Raw genomic sequence first — 21,961 nt, 5'->3', positions numbered from 1 at the left:
ATATATCTCCTCTTATTTTTGAGGAATTTTTATTTGGAAAAAATTTCAATATCCACTTTTTTGTTTGCAACAATTTCAATAGCGTCGCCATTGTTGAATATAGAGCTCCAAAACTTGTTCCATATAGGAATGGCCTCTATATGGTCTTACTACAACCTTTAGTTTTGAAAAATATATCTCCTCTTATTTTTGAGGAATTTCTATTTAGCAACAATTTCAATAGCGTCACCATTGTTGACTCTAGAGCTCCAAAACTAATTACATATAGGCATGGCCTCTATATGGTCTTACTACAACCTTTAGTTTTGAAAAATATATCTCTTCTTATTTTTAAGGATTTTTTATTTGGCAAAATTTCAATAGTGTCACCATTGTTGAATCTAGAGCTCCAAAACTTGTTCCATATAGGAATGGCCTTTATATGGTCTTACTACAACCTTTAGTTTTGAAAAATATATCTACCTATTTTTAAGGATTTTTTTTATTCAGAAACAATTTCAATAGCATCGCCATTATTGACACTAGAGCTCCAAAACTTGCTCGATATAGGCAAGGCCTCTATATGGTCTTACTACAACCTTTAGTTTAGAAAAATATATCTCTTCTTATTTTTAAGGAATTTTTATTTGGAAAAATTTCAATAGCGTTGCCATTGTTGAATCTAGAGCTCCAAAACTTGTTCCATATAGGCATGGCCTCTATATGGTCTTACTACAACCTTTAGTTTTGAAAAATATATCTTATTTCTGAGGAATTTTTATTTGGCAAAAATTATAATTTACTGGAATAATTTACTGAAGCTTATGGAATTATATTTTTGTACTTATTTCGAACTTGAATCCATGTTCTCACGACCGTGCTGGCACCACAAGTATGGGGGTGAAAGATGATGGGCCGGCGGTCGCTGGCGTTCGGGTCTTTTAATAATCCACTACGCCTCCGCCGCTACCTCACAGCGGTCGAAAACATATGCAATACATTTCTTACATAGGGTGTATTTAAAGTGAATTCCCTAAATTATAGAACAGGTAGGTTCTATAGGTTGGACGTTGCTCATGCATTTTGAAATCAGCATCACTCTATTGGGATTAATGGCAAACAATTCATCATTTGGCAGTTATTTTAGACTAAATGCAGAATCCTTTCACTTATACGAATTTACACGATCGAATTTACACTATTTTTTGCCAGTACGCCTCCCTAGCCAGTATGTGCAATTGTGTTGCCCCTAGCTGTTATCTGATTTTTATGACAATCTGTTCCTCTTGAGTGAAATAGACTGCTCTTGCTCTATCCATTTTGTAAAGGTGAGTAAAATGACGCGATAAACGCCCCTTTCACGTGAACGTGTGTTGAACCTAAAGCGGAAAACCTGGCTCGACTAATCGAATCCTAAGTGAGTGTCATAGTACCATTTAACTCTGATCGCGAGTTGCCTCTCTGTCGATCCAGGTTTTCCCAAGAAAGCCTGGGTATGTTCAGCGAGGTTCGTAGTGTACCCCACCGGTTTAGCCCCGGTTTAGCCCCGGCTTAGCCCCGGCTGTTATTATGCAAAATGAGCCCCTCCCTCTGTTTTGCTTGGCCGCTAAGTTTGACGGCTTTGTAACCAATCAGTGAAGAGAAATGCCAGACCAAAGTAATGCAATGAGGGCTGCAGTGCCTGCCATGTTACACCGTAACCTATAGCTGTGTTGTCTTTACTAGTATCACTACAATGTAAAAATACATTTGTGTCTAGTACAGTGTTATATTTATATATGTTAGGGTATATATTGAGATCGCAGTGTGCGAAATACCCGTCAATATTCGGGGTACTCATCCTCCGATTATTGCACAATACCGATCTAAATGTTCTCAATATGCAGTAGGCCTATAACATTACAATATTTCATAGATGCAAGTGTAACCGGGTTAAAATTAGGGTTTTGAGTATTCATGAAAGTATATAAATAGAATATATAAATAACTATATGACTATAAAGAGTTTATTGTTTTTCATAATGTTTTGTTAGGTTGCATAGTTTGTAAATGCTATTTTGATATTGTGTATTGTGATTTATATGTTGTATATATCTGTTGTTTGTTTATCTGTAATGTGGCCATCCCGCCAGGAGGGGCGCGATGGGAGTATTGGGGGTGAATAAGAGACAGGGAAAGAGGGTGAGCGGTCAGGGCAACGCGCGGGAGTTCAGAGAATGAAAAGGAGGGAAAGACGTGATTGAGGAGCACGTGTTTGGCAAAAGGAGTTTTCAGCTAAAGTTTGATGACCTATCAGCTTTGCAGTTTGAAGATATTGGTTCATCCAGCGAAGTTCAAGTCGGACTTTACTAACTTCACCAGTTGGAACCAGAGAGTAGTGGTTGGTTAACGCAGCCAGCGACGCTGCTACAACTATCTTGCTGGGGACCGCGGACCGGACAGAGGCGCTGTCCACGAGGGTTTCATTTGCCTTCCTCTGGCCAGGAGGAACCAGGCAGCAAGCCAAGGACGAGTGCCGTTGCCTTTCCACGCAAATCGCGGACTTTTCATGGACTTTCGGGGGTTTTCCCTGGACACTACCGACGTCATCCTGTTCGCTAACAGGATTACACTGCGTCATCAGGCCTGCAACGGGGGTTTCTTTTGTTTTCTTTCATTTAGAATGCCGGCTTAGGTTAGTATGTGTATATGGCCTGTGTTGTGACTGCTTCACCTTATTCTAAAATAAGTAAATATTTAAAATCATACTTTTTTGTTTGTTTGCTTACGTGTAGTGTTGATGTCATTGTGTATGTTTAAACGTGTTATTCGTAGTTAGGGTGCTGTTTACATTTTAATCAATTCATTTAGGGAACCCAGACTATTCAAATAAGTATAGAGGTTATTCGCACTCCCCTTTTTACGTCACCGCGGCCATTTTGTTGACATGACACAGAGTTGTCTGAACTGAAGTGAAGTGAGCTGTCGTTCTAACTTTATCAATATTATGGCTTTGTTCGCTCGTTATCAGGACAAACTGAGTTTAATCGGCGGTGTTGACCCTTATCAACTGGATGCTGACTCTTTAAGCAAGGACCCGTCGTTGTTACCGGACGTCACGTACATGGATGTATGTAATTATCTTGTGTCTGCGTGTGTGTCTGCGTATACAGCCCAGGAGTTGAAGGCTTTCAAATCGTTGGAGTCGTACAACTACTTAATCTCAGGAAAAGTCGGCGACCTACAGACATTTTCCTCACCATCATCAAATGCAGTCGTAATTGCAGAGGTATGTATATTTAATTTTATGTTTTTACTTGGTCATATGCTTACCTTTGTGTCTGTACGTTAGCTTCTAGCTGAAAATACTAATGCGTTTTGATGTCACTAGCACGCTAGAACTAGTGCTAGTTAGGCATTCATTTCCATTACTGTCTCTGAGACCATAACACAATATCCATAAACCTTCTGAACATTTAAAATGTGAACTTTTAAACCAGTCAGATATTTTTTAAACAAATCAGAATCTGACATAAAAATGTAGTATGCTAGTATGCTAAACGTCATGCAAACACAAGTTGGCATTCGCTGTTCACTGGAACAGCACAGCACTTTCCATCAAATGTTAAGTCATTATAGTACTGTCCCTGACATAGAGGAAGGTGGGGCATGTGTTAATGCAGGTTTAATCTCATCTAGATTCTAGAAGAAATAAGCTCTTATGTGCTGTCATTAGCTTTCCCTTACTTACTAGAAGTCAAAATGTATGGGTTGTTAACCTATTCGCCTTTATACACAAGTCTGGCATTGAGGAAGATGGGACACGTCTAAATTGATGTTACATCAAATCTTGAGGTATGTAATATAGCCTCTAGATGTGATATAATATTTACTGAGACCTATCCCATATCCCTTCACACCATGCATAACATAGTCCTCTATTCTTCATAGGTAAATGAGGTGAACATCATTTTGCTTCTATTATCAAGGGAAAGCTCATTACACCACCTAAACCATATATTTCCTAAAAGAGTATGTCCTCAAGATATGATTAAATATCTAGCACATTGATTTTCAATCCATTAATGGGATGAAACAGATAGTGTATCCCTAAAATGTCCAGTGTTAACATTCAAATTCATAGCAAAAGGTTGATTTTGCTTGGGGGGTGGGGGTGGGTGTAAGGCCCCCTAACTCCGGGCCTATACCTACCGTGACCTATCCTATTTCAAAAGGAGGAATAATAATTGGGTTCCTCGGGGAATGAGACCTTTAATTGCAAAACAATCAGTGTTTTTGTCCTTACACAGGTTAAACACAGTCAGAAGCTACATGGCCCATCTCTGCACCCATGGGTTACAGCCCAGAAGGATGGCATTGTCTTGGCTGCACACTGCACCTGCATGGTAGGATTGGGGGAGACGTGTAGCCATGTTGGAGCAGTTCTTTTCGCCATCAAGGCAGCTGTTGAGCTCCGCAACTCCCAGACCGTCACAGAGGAACCCGCCTATTGGTTACTCCCTGGTGGGGAGCCAACAGAGAAGTACCTTGAGGTGGAAAAGATTGACTTTCAAAATCCACAATCAAACACAGGCTGGACACAGCGTTGGTAGAAGGGAAAGCAACATCATACAAAGAAAAACCAAAGCTACCTGAGGTGGCAGAACCAACAGTTTCTGAGGTTGAGTATTTTCTAGCTGCACTGCATGTCACAGGTGACAAACCGGCCCTGCTCTCTATCATGGAGAACTATGCTGAGTCTTACGTGCCAGTGTCAAACAACAACACTGGACAGCCACTGAGTGAGCTGTTTGATGAACAGAGTATTGCCATGACGAGTGAAGAGTTGGTCCTGCACTGCAGTACCATTGCAGTACAAGTGACTGACAGGGAAGCCAAAGCAGTGGAACAACAAACTAGAGAACAGTCCAAAAGTGAGGTGTGGTTCAGATTTAGAGCTGGCAGAATCACAGCCTCACGAATGAAAGCAGTTTGTCGGACATCTCCCAACAATCCATCCAAAAGCCTCATAAAGGAAATCTGTTACCCTTTAAGCACTGTCTTTACAACTAAAGCAACCACTTGGGGTTGTGATCATGAGCAACATGCACTAACTTCTTATCGCCAGCTAATGAGTTCACATGCCAATTTCAGTTTGGAAACCAGTGGGTTTGTAATAAACCCTGAGCTGCCTCACATGGGTGCTACACCTGATGGGATGGTGCATTGCGACTGCTGTGGTGATGGTGTAGTGGAAGTTAAATGTCCACTTTGTGCACATGAAAGCACGAGTCTCAAAGAATGTGTTGATAGTGGATTCTGTTTGGAGGAATGTAACAGTAAATTGCAGCTGAAACAGTCCCATGCCTACTACTTTCAGGTCCAGACACAGATGCTTGTATGCAACAAGGAGTTTGCAGATTTTGTTGCATGGTCAGAAAATGATGTGCACATAGAGAGGATCGAACCAGATGTGGAATTGTGGGAAGAAATTAAATTGAAATCTAGGGATATTTTTTCCAGAGCCATCCTTCCAGAACTTGTGGGCAAACTTTTTTCAAGGCCATGTCTGTCAGCAGTGCTGACTTACACAGCAGATGTGACGGAAGGGAATGCCTCTGAAGGACAGAAAAAGCCAACTCCATTAGACATCATTTGTGTGTGCAAGCAACCATACAAAGTAAGCGACCGTGTGGTGCTATGTCAGGGTGAGAATTGTCTTCATAGATGGTTTCATCTGCGATGTATGAATAGGAAACGAATGCCTAATAAGGGGAGTGAATGGTACTGTTTGGTGTGCAGATCTGAAGTGTGACCTGTGCTAATCGGATGTTACAGAAAGCTGCCTGTGCACTATGCATTCCTGCATGAAATAAGAATCTCAATGTAAAACGTTTTTTATTGTATTTGAATATTTGTTTATTTTGTATTTACACAGTTCATTGCAATTTGGTGGTCTATTCAGTGTGGTTGTATTGAACAAAAATGAAATGAAATATAACTTTGTATATAGCTGTAATTAAATATGTATATACTGAATAATTGAATGTAACTGCCTTAAAGGCTGAAATTGAACATGTCTGAAATAAAAAAAAAATGCACTTACATACTGGATCTTATGATTAAGATGTTATGACCACATTACTAACATGAGGTTTTTTTTCATACCGTTTTACAACCAATTATTCAAAAGGTACAACAGAAGGGCACATGTTGGCTAGACAACAACACACTGTAGTTATCTTGTCAATAACTGCTCTCTCAGATCCTGATGTTAACAGGTAGGAGATAGGTGTCGTGTCCGAAAGTATTGCATATTTACCACACACTAACCCTATCACTCTTTCTACATGTATGCGGACATGCGCAATTTTACGGGTGGTTTCAACTTCAACTGCAGACAACTGCAACTTCCCTCGAGTATAACTGGGAGTTAGAACCTTTGCACATTTTAGGCCTACACTCTCTTGTACATTAAAGCCTCTGTCTGCCAGTATTAGGTCACCAGGAGTAAGTAACTCAAGAAAGCCTGAGTTTTCGGTGAGATGTTTATCGGTGGTGCGTCCCTGTGAAGATCTCCTTAAAATGGCGTTCTACACTGGAGGGACATTTCAGTTGTGCAAGCGAAATTACTGTTGTGGTGCTGTTTGTTTTAAGTAAAAAGTTTTTCTACCAACAACATTGTGCATCAAGGAAACTCTTTTTCACAGTCCCCCCATGCCTTTGAGAGAAAAGACATGTATCCCTGAGGGGTGATGCCTATAAGATATTTGATTGTGTTGTGATGTTTATACGAGGACCAGGTGAGACTACGTGCTATTAAATTTGAAGGCCTCTCAATGAAAATTTCAAAACAATCAATAATTACTGTTGCTTTTAACCCAAAATGTTGCCGGAATGTATATAGTATAGACTTCCAAAGCTCATCTCTTCTTGGCCAATGGATGAACATCTTAAGCCTGACATACAACACATGAATAACAGACACAAAAGTTTTTGACATCGTCAACTGTGAAATACCAAATCTGTAGGCAAGGTCTTGCTCGGGAAAGTTATGGCAGAGTTTCATCAATACCTTGACCACCTTTTGAAACTTAGTGAGATTAGTTTTCACACTGTCACTAAGGAAGGCTTCAGTGAAGTGAAAGAGGGCCATTAAGGTAGCGAAACTATTTAAACCAGTGTAAAATCTGACTTTCTTAACATCATCCCTGAGTTAGTGGTGGATTTCATGATTCGTTTGAATGAATCAGTTTCCGTCGGTCAGTTCGCCAAGAAGAGTCGTTCGTTCGCATTTCCGGTAGCGGTGAATCATGATTCTCAGTCACTGAGTCGGTCAGACTCGGCTCCTCCCTCGTTCTCGTTCAAACGAATCGCGAATGCACGTTCTCAGCCGAGTCGGTCAGACTCAGCTCCCCCCTCCTTCTGTTGTTCAAATCCATTGAACAACAAGCAGCGTAAATAATGTTTATGTACCTTTTTTATGTACCTTTTAACCCCAAAACCGCGGAGAAACGTGGACTAGTGAGGAGATAAAATGCCTCATAAATATTTGGTCGGATCAGCACATACAGGAACAACTTGCCACGACCCATAAAAACAGAGACGTTTATGCGCTATTCAGCAAGCAGCTAAGGGAGAAAGGTTATCTGCGGCCATTCAGGAGGCGGGCACGTCTCTTCTGTTTGAAGTGGTGAGCAACAACTCCAATGCATCATGATGTTGTTTTCGAGTCGCAGCCTCGACTCATTTTCAAACTCAATAGTTTCAGCCCCAGGAGCGCAACGAAAATCTGTCGCTCCATTTTGTTCTCGGAAGTGGCCCGTGAGTGGCGCGAAACTGGCGTAGTCTTCACGGTCTATTTTGGTTCGCTTGGTCTATTTTGGTTTGTTTAGAAATATGCATATGTGAAACTGAACCGAACCAACGTCTGTTTGCTACATTGTATCATTTTTTGGCCTGGTGTGGACCAAAGCAATTGAACTATATGTCTGAAAGCACCCTTAATTCCCATGAATACCACTGTGGAGTAATAAAGCCTGAGTTAATTTGTTACCTGCAACGAGCCAAGTTATTAGTATGAGACCAGCTCGCTCCCAACTACGGTTCGGACCGTGGAAGCTGTGAAGGTAAGAAATAGGACAGTGGCGTGAAAGATCGCGGAGTGGCATGCCGCCGCCGGTGTGTGGTTGCACGCCGGAAATAATGGGAGCGATTGGTTTGACGCGCGCCGTTCCCCGCCGCGTGAAGCCGGCCACACACCGCCGGCGAAGCGCAGTTTCCGCGCATCAAACGCCGCCCCTAGCACCGCGCTGCAGCACCGTTGTGGTTATGTTTTGAAAGCAGCAGATCAAGAAAACATAGTCGGTATAGGCTACCATTACGTTATACCAGTTGTTTTATCAATTCATAGTTACTTATGTCCTGTCGGGCACTTTGTTTATGGTTTAGTCACTTTATTTTCTGTCATTGCTCATTCATTTTGCATTGTGGAGTTATTCATCTACTGTATCAACAATCTCCATACGTACAGGACCTTGTATCAAGCCGGGATGTACGAAATTGCTTTTAAAAGGCGTTTTTTCACACGCGGCGACGCTAGGGTATAGAACAGTGGTGTGAAGCTCAGCGGGTGTGGGCAGTGTTGAATTGTTGACGGGGGGGGGTGCGAACGCGATTGTCGACGGGGGGGGGGGGGGGGGGGGGGGTCGAACGCGGGAGGGGTGGCACCTGGGGTGGCCAATCGGCCTCTGGCTCCGCCACTGGGTGTGGGCTAGTAGTCGGAAATAATGGGAGCGTTATTTTTGGCGCTGCGCTGCGCTGGCGGTGTGTGTTGGGCTTGAGCGTCATTACTGACGACGAGGATACACGAACGCGCCATTTAGCAGAATGAAATGCATTTCAGAGGCTATCTTTGAATTTCCTTTGAGGTTCAGTACTTCAAAGCAGTTTACTATTATCTATTCGTCTATTTAGGATATATTTATCTAAAGCGACTTATAATGGATGGAGAGATGCAATGAAATATCAAATTAACCAAATACGACCTTAATTCATTACTACGTGTCTATGGTCGACGTGCATGCAAAAGCGGACATTTCCACGTGATCTGAACGCCGCATTACCATAACCGGAAAAGGCGTTGAATGTTGACGTTTTGCATTAGCCTAGCATTATTAGCATTGTTGTCCTTCACATCGGACTGCCAGAGCGGTAAGGATCCTGTTGCGTGATTTCAAAGTCATTGTTGGTCGGGTAGTCGATAAATGTTAGTGATAGACGACCTCATGCAGCGGACCGTGGCACGACAATACATCGTTGTCTCTTAACAACGAAACTTTAACGTTGTAGTTTTCACACGATAGTTATTAATACATACCCTGACCGGGTTCTATTTCACCATGACGACATTGTTCCCTGATAATAGTCGGAAACAGTGTTGTATTCGACTGTTAAAGGATATGCATGCTTATGAAAGGGCGCCTGTATATGTGGCGAGGCCGCAGTGCGCACACTGTTAACTCAGTGTGTTGTCATGCTGCATGACAACACACTGTTTAATGTGTGTGTTGTCATGCAGCATGACCCTTCCTCCGGAGGGTCAGGACCTCTGATGAGGGTCGTCTGTCCTAGGGTTGCCCTCAATCTGACACCTGATTCGACTCTTCTAACTCTTTCATGTATTGGTGTTTGTATGCAGTGCTGTTTCATAGCGATGCCCCATTCCAACCCGTCCATTAGCTAAACGGTCGTCTCTCAACATGTAATGTGAGCACAGTAACGGTGATATCCTAATTGAATACGGTGGCCTTTCTCAAGACCGTTCCATCCTCATGTAAAACACGCCGTTGTTTATGGTAGAGGATACGACCCCATGTGAACATGTTCTCAGCGGACGAGTCGGCCTAAGATGAGCCAGAGGACTGAGCGCCGCGGGATCCACGTGGACCAGTCGGAGCTGCTCTGCAAGAAGGGATGTGGTTACTATGGCAACGCAGCCTGGCAGGGCCTGTGCTCCAAGTGCTGGCGGGAGGAGTACCAGCGAGCCAAGGAGAGGCAGATCCAGGAGGACTGGGCCTTCGCAGAGAAGTAAGTAGTGTCGCTTTCTTTGCCGTCTCAGGGGTTTCCCAGTCAGAAACATTCACGGAAAAGTATAGATAAGAAGTTGAATCGGCAACTCCACACTCCACACACGAAAGGGTCTGCAACTAAGTCCTGCAACGTCTCTCTGGTCAGGCTGCAGCGTGAAGAGGAGGTGGCCTACGCCAGCAGCCAGGGGCCCTCCAGCCAGCCCGGGCCCCAGCCCGGACCCCAGCCCCTGGCCCAGTCCACCCCGCCCCACGCCGCCCTGGCACCCTTCTCCAAGTTTGAGGAGAAGAAGACCAATGAGAAGATGCGTAAAGTCACCACGGTGAAGAAGTTCTTCAGCCCCTCCACGCGCATGGCCCCCAAGAAAGGTACGGCACCGCCAACACGCACATCGATGGGGGTGATAAACATAACACCAGGACTGAACTAGATGAGGGTGTACACACGTCTTCACAGGGATCCTGTGATAAAGACATGTTTACGGTCGAAATACTGTGTTTTGGAAACACCACATTGCAGACATTACAGCAGTTATTGTGCGTCATTCATCCTCTCTCCTGGAGTAAGAGGTTTGGGTTAACTCTCTTTCTCTCTGCGTTTGGGATGGTTGGGGTTTGAGACATTCTTATTGTACCAGTACTGTATTAACCAGAGTAGCCACATGATAGCCAGGTCCTCCCAAAGCACGTGGGCGCGGTTTACTGAGAGCTCCCTGATGGCAGGGCCACACCTAGAGGGCCGTTTATACCCCAAAGGCACGGTCTGTATTGGGGTTTCCTGGCTTGGGTAAGGTCGTGCCTGACCCATGGGGACAAGAGATGTATCTGTCCTGAGCTTGTCATGTCATCTTTTTTTGCTTTGTGGCCTCGTTCAGAAAGTCATTGTTTTTCTTCCCCTGAATCCATACCATCAGATGCTGAATTGCGGCCAACACCACATTGTCCATTCTTCATTCATTTTGTTCACTAAAACCAACACGGTTTCTCTGTTCTGCCACATTCAGACCCATTGATTTTGATAATATATCATCAGATAAGTGGGACTGCTTTATGATCATACGATAACAATGTATAGTCTCGTCCAGGCCACGGTTGTACAATGTGATCATATCATGCAACTTGACCTGGGGCTAATCATGAAATGATAAACCTGTACCTTTTTGGTTTTAGTGGCTCTGTGTGCCTCATCACTCTTACTCCCCTCTATCGCTGCCCTCTGCATCCTCTCTCCGTTGCTCCTCATGCGGGCCTCCCTCCCTCCCTCCATGCTGCTGGCAGGCCTTGTTGAGAGGGAGGACAGGACCCTCAGGGCTTGGAGAGGGATCTTCTCCCCCTCGTGGGAGATGGGTTCTCCTACCGAAGGTAACGGCTCTAAGGCTGCTGTGGGGTCCCACAGGTTCACCACTGGACCCCTTTTAAACAGAACCCCACAAACACAAGTGTAGCCATTCCCATCATGTATGTAGGCAGCCGTTTGACAAAGCCCTGGCATTAGTCCTAGTGGTATTCACTAGGGGTGCACGATAATTATCGGGCCGATAACAGAAATTATTACGTCATTCCGATAAGTCCGATATCATGACGAATATCCCCAATAACATAGCCTATATAATTTCAGTGCCCCACTTCCACTAACGCTAAATGAAAGGTCTTATCGTAACCCTAAAAGTACACATCATACAATCAATTACAATACATGAGTTCACAGCTGCACGCGTATATAGAAAATGTTTATTTTTATGATTATGTTACACCTTTCCTGCTGTCGGCTCCCAGAACGTAGTCGAGAGCACAGAGGAGACGTTGATGTTCTCTCGGGGGTACCACCCTTCACTTTGACCGGCAGTGGGTCTGCTTATAGGTCGGAATATGGTCGGAATGAAGCGGCCGCCGATTATTGAAAGGCTGTGTACTTTATTCTTAGTTTCACTAACTTTACAATACACGTTTGCACAGAGACAACCAGACTCGTTCATTACTTCACTAAACTGACACACGCTACCGCTCGCTCTCCTCGCTCGTCCACTCACTCTCTCACACACACACATACACACACACACACACACACACACACACACACACACACACACACACACACACACTGCCATTCTCGCGCACACACATACGCTACTCTTGTAACACTTATTATTGACAACAGTTAGCTGAACATTATAGGGTCCCGTCCTTCCACTCCCTGTTTTCTCAGTTAAAAACAGAAACCAACTACATTTGTTTGTTAGATGTGAAATTTTTCTTCTATTTGTCTCTAACTCATGCTCCAATCTTTCATCGATTGATGCGGATGTTGTGGATGCAACAGAATATATGATGCATCGCTGCAGCAACATTTAAGATGATTGCGATGAGTTCTGCCCATTCTGCCTCCGTTGTTGTCTGTGGTCAGCCCAAAACACACCTGAGTGACACGGGCCGTCGTGGACCCTACGTCATATCCCGCCCCTTGCAAGCCCGCCCCCCTAAACCCCCACGTTGATTCTACTGATGTCTGAGCAACAATGTCATGATCACATATATGTATATGTGTGTGTGTTATCGGTTATTGGTATCGGTATCGGTCTTTAGGAGCTGAAAGTTATCGGTATCGGTTTAAAAAAAAAGTTATCGTGCATCCCTAGTATTCACTAGTGTAGTCTATTACCCATGGTACATTAAAGCCCTGGCATTAGTCCTAGTGGTATTCACTAGTGTAGTCTATTACCCATGGTACATTAAAGCCCTTGCATTAGTCCTAGTGGTATTCACTAGTGTAGTCTATTACCCATGGTACATTAAAGCCCTGGCATTAGTCCTAGTGGTATTCACTAGTGTAGTCTATTACCCATGGTACATTAAAGCCCTGGCATTAGTCCTAGTGGTATTCACTAGTCTATAACCCATGGTATATTAAAGGGGCAGACCATCACTAGTGTTATGAGTGACACTTGCGTTTGTCCTATGATCTCATATGTCCTCTGTAATGGGTATATTATCTCTTTTACGTGAAATGGTGAATACAACAGTAATTTGGACTCAAAAAAGCAAAAGATTGGTTTGTAACATCAAGGGTTTAGCATGGGTGAACCACGTCTCATTCACAGGGCTACATTGTGTGTTTGTGTGTGTTTGTGTGTGTTTGTATTTAATCCAGCTGGTCCTAAAAGGACGTGGCTTAATGGCATCTCAATGCGATTTCTGTCTAAATTGAAGGACTCCAAAGAAATCCATATCCAAATGTTTTGCTGCTTAGCGAGCGTTTGTTAGGGTCTGTGTAAACGGAATCAGACTGAAGGCATTCAGACACATGCTTCAGAGAGGGCTGGGCCAGGTGACCAATGAGGCTGGGCCAGGTGGCCAATGAGGCTGGGCCAGGAGGCAGTGACCAATGAGGCTGGGCCAGGTGACCAATGAGGCTGGGCCAGGTGGCAGTGACCAATGAGGCTGAGGCAGGTGACCAATGAGGCTGAGCCAGATGACCAATGAGGCTGAGGCAGGTGGCAGTGACCAATGAGGCTGAGCCAGGTGGCAGTGACCAATGAGGCTGAGGCAGGTGACCAATGAGGCTGAGGCAGTGACCAATGAGGCTGGGCCAGGTGGCAGTGACCAATGAGGTTTTTCATTGAATGAGTTTGGATAAGAATATTTTGCTTATTATTTCTTGTAGGGGTTTGGCTCATTCAATCTATTAAATCTACAACAATTCTTGAATTCAATTTTCAATTCAAAATCGATTCTCAATTCAGTACACAGGGGTACTAGTTTCAGGATCTACGGCTGTGCGCTATGAAAAGCAGTTTGTAGAGTAGAGTCTGTATATGCTTATGTTGTTTAAGTAATAGTTATAGCAACTGATTACAATAATGGTAAGCCAAGGAAAAAGTACATCAAAATATATTCCTCCTCATCCGCTTATCCGGATTATTATTATTATTATTATTATTATTATTATTAATTGAAAATATATTTTCAATTTGAATAACTTTTATTTTATAGCCCTTAATCACAGTTACAGCCTGAAAGTCTCAAAAATCTGAAGGAAAGAACGGAGAGTGGGGGAGATTTCTCTTGGTATGTGGGTCTTTTCTTGAATTGCACATCCTTTGGTGTGGCGTTAGCTTCTGTCTTTAAACTCCTCTATGCATCTTGCATCAAGTTTGATTCCGATTGGTTATGCTTTGTGTTTTTACTTTGATTTCTCTTGTTGTTTTTCCTTTGATGTTACTTACCCATTCTGTCCGTTGTTTTCACCACCGACCCCCACTCCCTCCATCCCCCTCCCCCACAAACGGTGGCTGTGGCCGCAGCGCTGGTGGCTAGGCTGAGAGGTTGGTATCCCGCAGTCTGTCCATCAAGCATCCTGAACACTCGGCAGACATACAGCAGCAGTTGCTCACTCACACAATCCACATCTATTGATTATTTCAAGACGTTTTCATTGCATCTTTACTCAATGACGTTAGGAGCCCACTTTTGACTTTGTCATCAACGTTTTTGTAACGCTTAGACATAATCCATTAATTAATAAGTAAAAATAGTTTGACTGCTCAAACTATTCAGGAATCACCAGCATCAACGTGTTTGTGCTGGCCTAGGGCTGCCTAGTGATTTGCTCTGCTGCCTAACATGCTCATAACCTTCTAACGGTAGCATTGTAGAGTAGAAACGTTATTCAGTTACCATGTATGAATGCATGTATGAATGTTTCATCTAAACATCCTATATTTGTAGGTGTCGTTTTGGTGTTGTTTCGGTTTACTTTCTTTATTCTGCCAAATGCAAACAGGGGATATGTGAAGTGGTGAACAGGGGATATGTGTAGTGGTGAACAGGGGATATGTGTAGTGGTGAACAGGGGATATGTGAAGTGGTGAACAGGGGATATGTGTAGTGGTGAACAGGGGATATGTGTAGTGGTGAACAGGGGATATGTGAAGTGGTGAACAGGGGATATGTGTAGTGGTGAACAGGGGATATGTGTAGTGGTGAACAGGGGATATGTGTAGTGGTGAACAGGGGATATGTGTAGTGGTGAACAGGGGATATGTGTAGTGGTGAACAGGGGATATGTGTAGTGGTGAACAGGGGATATGTGTAGTGGTGAACAGGGGATATGTGTAGTGGTGAACAGGGGATATGTGTATTGGGTGCCCTAAAATGCTACTCAAAAAAGAGAGAGCTTTTCGGATGAGTTTGGAAGAGTACCTTCTCTTTGCAGAGCAGAGAAAGTTTGGCTGGTTGTTGCTTTTCATCTTGAATCCCAGAAGTACAATGTTGTAATCTCTTCTGGTTGCTCTTCACTCCATAGAGGGCCACGAGGGGAAGACCTCCAGCCCGTCCATCAGCAGGCAGGCCAGCATGGAGACGGACCGCGTCTCCAAGGACTTCATGGAGTTCCTGAAGAACATGCAGCGACCGGGCCGGGAGATCCATAAGCAGTGTCGGGCCTTCATCGAGAGCATGGCCAACAAGAAGGTAGAGCCCACCTCCTTTAGAGCAGGGCCAACAAGAAGGTAGAGCCCACCTCCTTTAGAGCAGGGTCAACTAGAAGGTAGAGCCCACCTCCTTTAGAGCAGGGTCAACTAGAAGGTAGAGCCCACCTCCTTTAGAGCAGGGCCAACTAGAGGGTAGAGCCCACCTCCTTTAGAGCAGGGCCAACTAGAAGATAGAGCCCACCTCCTTTAGAGCAGGGCCAACAAGAAGGTAGAGCCCACCTCCTTTAGAGCAGGGCCAACTAGAAGGTAGAGCCGTTCCCCACCTCCAATAATGTCCCCTGAAGCCGCCAGCCCCGGGTTAACGAAGGCTTTGCCCCCATCGTTTCAGCAGGACCTGGGTGCAGATGAATTGTCCGAGTGTGTCCAAGACTTCTACCAGAACTTGTCAGATCGTCTGATGAGCCACTTCAAAGGTCTGGAAAGGTTTCCATCTCTAATGAACCTACTCGGATTCTAGTTTGAAACAGATGATAAGTATTGAGTAGAATTGTGTGTTATTGTTCCCAAAAGATGATGGCACATTGTACCTTGATGGATCCTTCAGCAACTTAAATCTAGCTGGACATCTTACATGGAATACAGCTGCTGGTAGATGATTGACGTTGTTACAATGGCTAGAGACCCTTTCGTTTTTTTGTAACTTTAAGCCTTGTGAGACCATATTCAAGTTTGTGTTTCTCAGTGAATATCAGTCTGGCCTTGGCTATGCAGCAATTTATTTCCACATATGGTGCAGCCTTGCATTTTTCAAAAAGATCCAGCCAGTTAGATAAAATAACTCTGTTGCTCTCCTTGTTCTTGCTGAATCTGGTTGGTAAGTAAAGCAAAAACATATTCTCCAATGAGAAAAGCATTCAGTGCAAATGAACGATCTTTTAACCTCTCTTTCATTAAATATATTGTTTTATTTAGTTTGTCAATAACCCAAAACTCCCTCCCCCAGTGCTGAATGGTCTTAACTGGTTTGAGGCCAGTCTTATCTGCACAGAGAATGTGAACTGGTGAGATCAGGCTGGCCTCACGAGCCTAGCCTTCTTTACCTTCAGTAGTTAAAGAGCTTCCTTTGACCTCCAGGCTCCTCTGAGTCTGTAGAGACGGTGATGGACCAGGTGGAGAAGTACATCATGACTCGTCTGTATAAGAGTGTTTTCTGCCCAGAGACCACCGACGATGAGAAAAAGGACCTGGCCACTCAGCACAGAATAAGGTATAAAAGCCACTTATTCAACCAAAAATACTTACCACTGTATGTCCTGATTTTGTCTTGATTTCCCTGACTTTCCCTGTATGTTTTTTTGAGTATTAAATCATTTGACCTCACATAACATTTGCAATATCTTGAGAACACCATGATAATTGTGTGTGTGTGTGTGTGTGTGTGTGTGTGTGTGTGTGTGTGTGTGTGTGTGTGTGTGTGTGTGTGTGTGTGTGTGTGTGTGTGTGTGTGTGTGTGTGTGTGTGTGTGTGTGTGTGTCCTAGAGCATTGCACTGGGTGACCATTGAAATGCTGTGTGTGTCCATGGACGAGGAGATCCCTGAAGTGTCGGACAATGTCGTCAAAGCAATAACGGGTGAGTAACGGATATATCAGTAAGCTCATATGTTTCCTTACAATAGTTTAGTATATTATTGATTACAATTAGTGACACTTGTTTGTGTTTTATAGTCATCAGATGGCCTTTTTGCTAATCTTGTTTTGTTTGATACATGGTTTTTAGTATAACTGTTTTTCCAACCTGTAGAGTTTGTAGAGACCTTATATTTAGTTAGCCTGTAATATCTAATATTCTGTTAGTAAAGTGTTAGTAAAGTGTGATGTTGTGGTTGTAGCAGCGTGGGTCCAGCTCACTGCAGCCTGCTAACCTCCCTCTCCTCCAGACGTGATCGAGATGGACTCCAAGCGGGTTCCGCGGGACAAGCTGGCGTGCATCACGCAGTGCAGCAAGCACATCTTCAGCGCCATCAAGATCACCAAGAAGGAGCCGGCGTCGGCCGACGACTTCCTGCCGGCGCTCATCTACATCGTGCTGAAGGCCAACCCCCCGCGGCTGCAGTCCAACATCCAGTACATCACGCGCTTCTGCAACCCCAGCCGGCTGATGACCGGCGAGGACGGCTACTACTTCACCAACCTGGTCAGTGTCCAATCAGGGTCCAGGGTCCAGGGTCCAGGGTCAGGGTTCAGGGTCCAGGGCTCAGGGTCCAGGGTCAGGGTCCAGGGTCAGGGTCCAGGGCCCGGGTCCAGGGCTCAGGGTCCAGGGTCAGGGTCCAGGGTCCAGGGTCCAGGGTCAGGGTCCAGGGCTCAGGGTCCAGGGCTCAGGGTCCAGGGTCCAGGGTCCAGGGCTCAGGGTCCAGGGCTCAGGGTCCAGGGCTCAGGGTCCAGGGTCCAGGGTCCAGGGCTCAGGGTCCAGGGTCAGGGTCCAGGGCTCAGGGCTCAGGGTCCAGGCTCAGGGTCCAGGGGTCCAGGGTCCAGGGCTCAGGGTCCAGGGTCCAGGGCTCAGGGTCCAGGCTCCAGGGTCCAGGGTCCAGGGCTCAGGGTCCAGGGCTCAGGGTCCAGGGCTCAGGGTCCAGGGCTCAGGGTCCAGGGCTCAGGGTCCAGGGTCAGGGTCCAGGGTCCAGGGCTCAGGGTCCAGGGTCAGGGTCCAGGGCTGACTCCTACCTGAATGAACCGTGATCCTGATAACTAACAATATGTAATGCAGCTAGAATAATAATTATAATACATTTTATTTCAGGGCGCCTTTGAAAAACTCGCCTTACAGTTAAGACAAGCAAAAAACAAGTTAAAAACAAACACATTTTTAAAATAAACAATGCAACATCATTATTACATTGGCTGGTGGGTGGAGTTAAGTGGGCTAGGCCAGTCGGAACAGGTGAGTTTCTATGGAGGATTTAAAGGTGGGAGAGGCTCTATAGTACGGATGGAGAGTGGGAGAGAGTTCCAGAGGCGGGGGCAGCGACTAGTGTGTGAAACGGGACTAAGTAGTGGGACAGGGCGTTTTACCTGACCTCACCAAACGTGTGTGGCGTCTTCTCCCCGTGGTGCAGTGCTGCGCCGTGGCGTTCATCGAGAAGCTGGACGCCCAGTCCCTCAACCTGGACACGGAGGAGTTTGAGCGCTACATGTCGGGCCAGGCCTCGCCCCGCCGGCCCAGCGCCGACCACGGCCGGCCCCTGGAGGCCGGGCCCTCCCCTCAGGGCGCCTCGGCGGCGGCCGTGACCCCGGCGCTGGCCCAGCTCCACCACAGCCTGGAGCAGCTGTCGGGCCTCAGCCTGCGTCAGGGCCGGCTGCTGGAGGCGGCCCGCGGCCTGCAGGAGGAGCTGCTGGCCTGGGAGGAGGGCGTGCGGCGGGAGGTGCAGGTCATCCTGGAGAAGTACCCCCTGGAGGTCCGGCCGCTGCCCGCCTCCGCCATCGACACGGAGAACGCCGAGACGGAGCGGCTGCCCCCGCCGCTCACGCCCCAGGTGTTCGCCGGCTAGCGCCCGACCGTCGGGGGGAGGAGGACGTTGAACTGGTACTGAACTGGTACTGAACTGGTACTCTAGTGGGAACTTCATGGTGAAGCCGCTTGAAAATAATGTTAATACTAATGTTATGGTTTTTTCTTTTTACAAATGAATGGGAATACTTCACAGAGGTAACTAGTACTAATACAAAGTGCTTGACTAGGGAAACAAATTTAAAGGCTCAAAATCTGAATCATAGAGATTAATTTAAGAGGTAGAGTTGAACAAAGATGTAATTATTTAATTATATATTATGTTTTATTTTTATATTTTAATTGTTGACATCTTTTACTGTTTAGTCTTCATGGGAATTTTTAGAAGAAGTGGAAACTCCAACTTAACACTTTTGCTTCTGAAATCCCTCCGCACAGGAGTTTGAGGAAACATCTGCATTTTCTTATTCCCCTCAAACAAGTCAAACTAATGATAATACTAATTGATCAGTTTGATCAAGGCATGGCCAGATTTTATTAATTTTTTAATATTCCATTTTTCCCCACTTGTTAAAGTGATGAGTGGTTGTGAAGCTAAAGCCTTTGTCTGAACATGAGTTCAGCCTTGGCAGGGCAGCAACTGGTTTCCACGTAGAAGTGCAACCTTACTTGGTTAAAAATGATTCAGCCAATCAGATGAAATAACTGGTTTGTGACGTTGGAGCTCTGTTCGCTCTTGAGAAACCCGCTTGAAAGAAAAGCAAAAACCTTTTCTTTTCTGCTCATCTTCATCTGGTCTCCGTTAGGGTTAGTGTTAGTGTTAGTGTTAGTGTTAGGGTTAGGGTTAGTGTCATTGCTTTGTCCATGGCTTCACTGTCCCCGGCCGCAGCCATTGCTTTTGAAATACGGCCCACTGCGACGCTCCTTGCTTGGTCATCCACTGAAACTCATTCCCCCAAGCCCTGATTTGTCCTATAATTGTAGAAAATGACAATGACAATGTTTTACGAGGCTTGTTTCTAACCTCACACTTTCTAACCTCACACTATGTTGCTTGACACTCCTGACCCAAGAGCCGACCTGGTTTGAGCATTAGTTGTGAGTCAGGAGGGGATTGTAGTTCTGAATGAGTCTCTGCATGTAAAGCAATGCAGACTCATACTTTCAATCAGTTGGTCCTCCCAACCATTCAATCATTGTTTTCCTTTAGTTTGTTCTACTTTTTTTTTTTCTCTTTTTGGAATGATAATTACCAAGCCATTATCAACATAGTCTGGACACTACACTGGCTGGAAATAATACTGACGTATGGGAATTGTTACTCCAAGCAGAAATAAACACTAACTACAGTAGTCTAGACAATGTTTTGTGCTACTGCAACTCCTGTGAAAGTAAAAAGGGAAAATTGTATTTGTGCAAGTAGGACAGTCCAAATAACAAGCTGCTTCCAGTTGGGGACGCTACTATACTCTATGTGGCGATGGTGTATGGCAGGGGAAGGCCTTCCTTTAACATAGACCCACCCCGTGTCCATAGTCACTTTCATCATGGGTAAAACCAAATGCATTTTTTGTGCACAAGATAAGAAAAGTGTCTTAATTGTAAATCCTGGGTTTCTATTTGAATTACATGTCTATTACATTTTTTCCAATTGCAATTTCAAAATCTTAACAATATTTACTTTTTTGCAAATATCATTCTGTTATATGGGCATGGGTATGGGCACACAAATAATGGCACAAACAACCATTCAGTGATAAACCACACGTGTGTTACAATTGAATGTGTTGGAATCCTTGAGTGATCAAAGGTTGGTAGATAAATTAATGCTTTTTAATTGGTTGCACATTTTGTAAATGTATAATGATTCTGTATTTTTGGTTGCAGTGATTTCAGTTATGTGTTTATAAATGTACAATTCTTTGAGTGGACATCAAATTCTCTTTTCGTATATTGGTTGTTATATTCAAATACCAAACTGATTTGAAGTGCATATCTATAATATGTTCCTTACTGACGTCCCTGCGGTCACAAGTGTGCTGCTATGATTAATAATAATAATTATTATTATTATTATTAAATGCCAGGTTTAAAATGCATTTGTTCAACAAAAATACAAACAATGGGTAGTTGAGGCATTTGGGCCACTCTATGCAGTTAGTGACTGGGTGTACACTCAGTGTAATGATTCATCTTGTCCAATAAAAAAAGGTTTGAGTGTCTCAATGCAGTTAGCCTTATTTTTCAACCGCACCAAGGGCATCTAAAAATGTCTCCTTCCCTTCCTCTGTGGAACTCTGGAATTAGCATCTGGGCTATTTCTTTCAAAGATCCACCATCAGCGTTAGTCGCCTTTCTCTACAGCCCCTGCAATGCAACATACACCCCTTATTTATAGGCTGTGTTACTCACTGGGTCCTGTCTGGGCATGCTGTGCAAAAATAAGTTGGTTTTCAAGTTTCCAATGATAGATAGATTTACTTTATTGATCCCAAGCTGGGAAATTGTAGTGTAGCAGCAGCGTTAGAGTAACAACACAAATAAAGAGAAACAACCTTGACATACCGTAGATATAAAAACGAAGCAATATAAAATGTAATATAAAAAAATGTATAAATAAGCAGTATAATTGTAGTACAATGTACAATGCTTAAAAATCGGTTGAAACTTTGAACACGACCTTGTAATGTACAAACAGTAAATGTCTGAATTCCACCAGCCTTCCTGTGGAGTAATGAAAGGCAACTTGAACTTGATAGAAAGTAAAGTATGCTTGCTCAGCCTCAATCTCCCCGATGAGGAATGCATGAGATGCATCCCCCGTTGTACTACTACTAATGTACCCCATGACGAATACAACCAGAAACACAGACTGCACCCACCAGCACACAGAGGCCTGGTACAACGTTACGCTCTACAACTTCAGGTGATTCCCATTAGGTGTGGGTATAGGGTGTACTTTTACCTCGTCACCATAAGAGCA

General features: G+C 44.4%; 1 protein-coding gene across 5 annotated transcripts; it reads left to right on the top strand.

Annotated features, from left to right (window-relative positions):
- Window positions 1–9,042: 9,042 nt before the first annotated feature.
- rabgef1 (RAB guanine nucleotide exchange factor (GEF) 1) lies at window positions 9,043–21,170 on the top strand. 5 transcript variants are annotated; one of them, XM_084474071.1, is made up of 11 exons: window positions 9,043–9,171; window positions 9,851–10,047; window positions 10,195–10,415; window positions 11,325–11,408; window positions 14,348–14,368; window positions 15,349–15,515; window positions 15,864–15,948; window positions 16,610–16,742; window positions 17,015–17,106; window positions 17,414–17,670; window positions 18,587–21,170. In XM_084474071.1, the coding sequence occupies exons 2-11, from the start codon at window positions 9,869–9,871 to the stop codon at window positions 19,016–19,018; spliced, it is 1,671 nt and encodes a 556-aa protein (XP_084330197.1). In that variant the 5' UTR covers window positions 9,043–9,171; window positions 9,851–9,868; the 3' UTR covers window positions 19,019–21,170. The 5 variants fall into 5 exon arrangements, with proteins under 5 accessions (XP_084330197.1, XP_084330194.1, XP_084330193.1 ...); XM_084474068.1 differs by lacking the exon at window positions 11,325–11,408 and having other exon boundaries at window positions 15,867–15,948; XM_084474067.1 differs by lacking the exon at window positions 11,325–11,408.
- Window positions 21,171–21,961: the final 791 nt, after the last annotated feature.

The sequence above is a fragment of the Micromesistius poutassou genome (genome assembly GCF_964030765.1).
Source record: "Micromesistius poutassou genome assembly, chromosome: 10".
Lineage (NCBI taxonomy): Eukaryota > Metazoa > Chordata > Actinopteri > Gadiformes > Gadidae > Micromesistius > Micromesistius poutassou.
This window is presented reverse-complemented; position numbering and strand designations above follow the sequence as displayed.

What these genes read in the sequence shown, in the direction of transcription:
- rabgef1 (XM_084474071.1), top strand. Translation starts at nt 9,869, where the DNA reads ATGAGCCAGAGGACTGAGCGCCGCGGGATCCACGTGGACCAGTCGGAG. An exon ending in GCGCATGGCCCCCAAGAAAG is followed by an intron (nt 10,416 to 11,324) that starts GTACGGCACCGC and finishes TGCTGCTGGCAG; the next exon opens with GCCTTGTTGAGAGGGAGGAC. An exon ending in TCTGATGAGCCACTTCAAAG is followed by an intron (nt 15,949 to 16,609) that starts GTCTGGAAAGGT and finishes TTTGACCTCCAG; the next exon opens with GCTCCTCTGAGTCTGTAGAG.